Below are 791 nucleotides of genomic sequence, written 5' to 3'. Positions count from 1 at the left end.
CTTGAAGATGTTAGTTTACTAAATGTTATTTAATCCAGCCTTAATGTGAAGAGCAGATTAATGGTTGATAATGTGTTGAAGGAGGTGACGAGAGCACCAGTGGAGGCTTTCGAGGAGGTAAATGAGCAATCTTCATACCTTTTGGAAAAGTCTATTTCATTTTAAGGTTGTGTGACTTGTGTAACTGCAGGCTATCGTGGCAAAGATGAAGAAATCTTTTTTGAAGGTTGTAGCTTTTTTTTACATTTTTTTTTACTGTTGCCATTTAGTTTGAATGTTAAACCTTTCACTAATTGAGCTTTATATGTGATACAGGGAACAACAAAAATCGTGAGACTAAGGATGTGAGCGACAGTGACAGTAAGATAATGAACTGTTCAATGTGAATATATTCAGTCTTGCAGCATGCTCAAGCTTGTCACTTCTATACCATACACGAGTTTGTTCTGACCCATAGAACCAAGGGTCCTGTATATTCCCCCAGCCCTCTCTGAAGATGAAGACTCAGTTTTTTCCCACTATGAGACAGGCATCAACTTTAACAAGTACGATGACATTACGGTGGATGTCAGTGGACCAAACCCACCAAAGGCTATTATGGTAAAGTGCTGACATAATCAGTAGATTGATGCATTAGTTGTTAAACAGTTATGGGTTACACCTTTTCATATAATTGAAGATTCCCTGCTTTTTAAGTTTGTAGTAGGCAGTTCATTAGAAAAGTAGTTAAAAGATGCTTTACGTGGTGATGGTTGGTGACCGGTTAGGGGTAGGGTAGGGTAGAACTTTAT

The 791-nt window shown here is 38.1% G+C and overlaps 1 protein-coding gene across 1 annotated transcript; it reads left to right on the top strand.

The window, feature by feature from the left end:
• Positions 1–74: 74 nt before the first annotated feature.
• On the top strand, positions 75–627 carry LOC109954261 (probable ATP-dependent RNA helicase DDX4; the record flags this gene model as incomplete). The annotated part of the gene is made up of 4 exons (XM_020589645.1): positions 75–117; positions 191–226; positions 316–360; positions 458–627. Coding segments are annotated over 4 exons (279 nt in total), but the record flags the coding sequence as incomplete, so codon positions are not given.
• Positions 628–791: the final 164 nt, after the last annotated feature.

The sequence above is a fragment of the Monopterus albus genome, unplaced genomic scaffold (assembly GCF_001952655.1).
Source record: "Monopterus albus unplaced genomic scaffold, M_albus_1.0 scaffold5220.1, whole genome shotgun sequence".
Taxonomy (NCBI): Eukaryota; Metazoa; Chordata; class Actinopteri; order Synbranchiformes; family Synbranchidae; genus Monopterus; species Monopterus albus.
The sequence above is the reverse complement of the archived record's forward strand: the minus strand, read 5'-3'. Positions and strand labels throughout refer to the sequence as shown.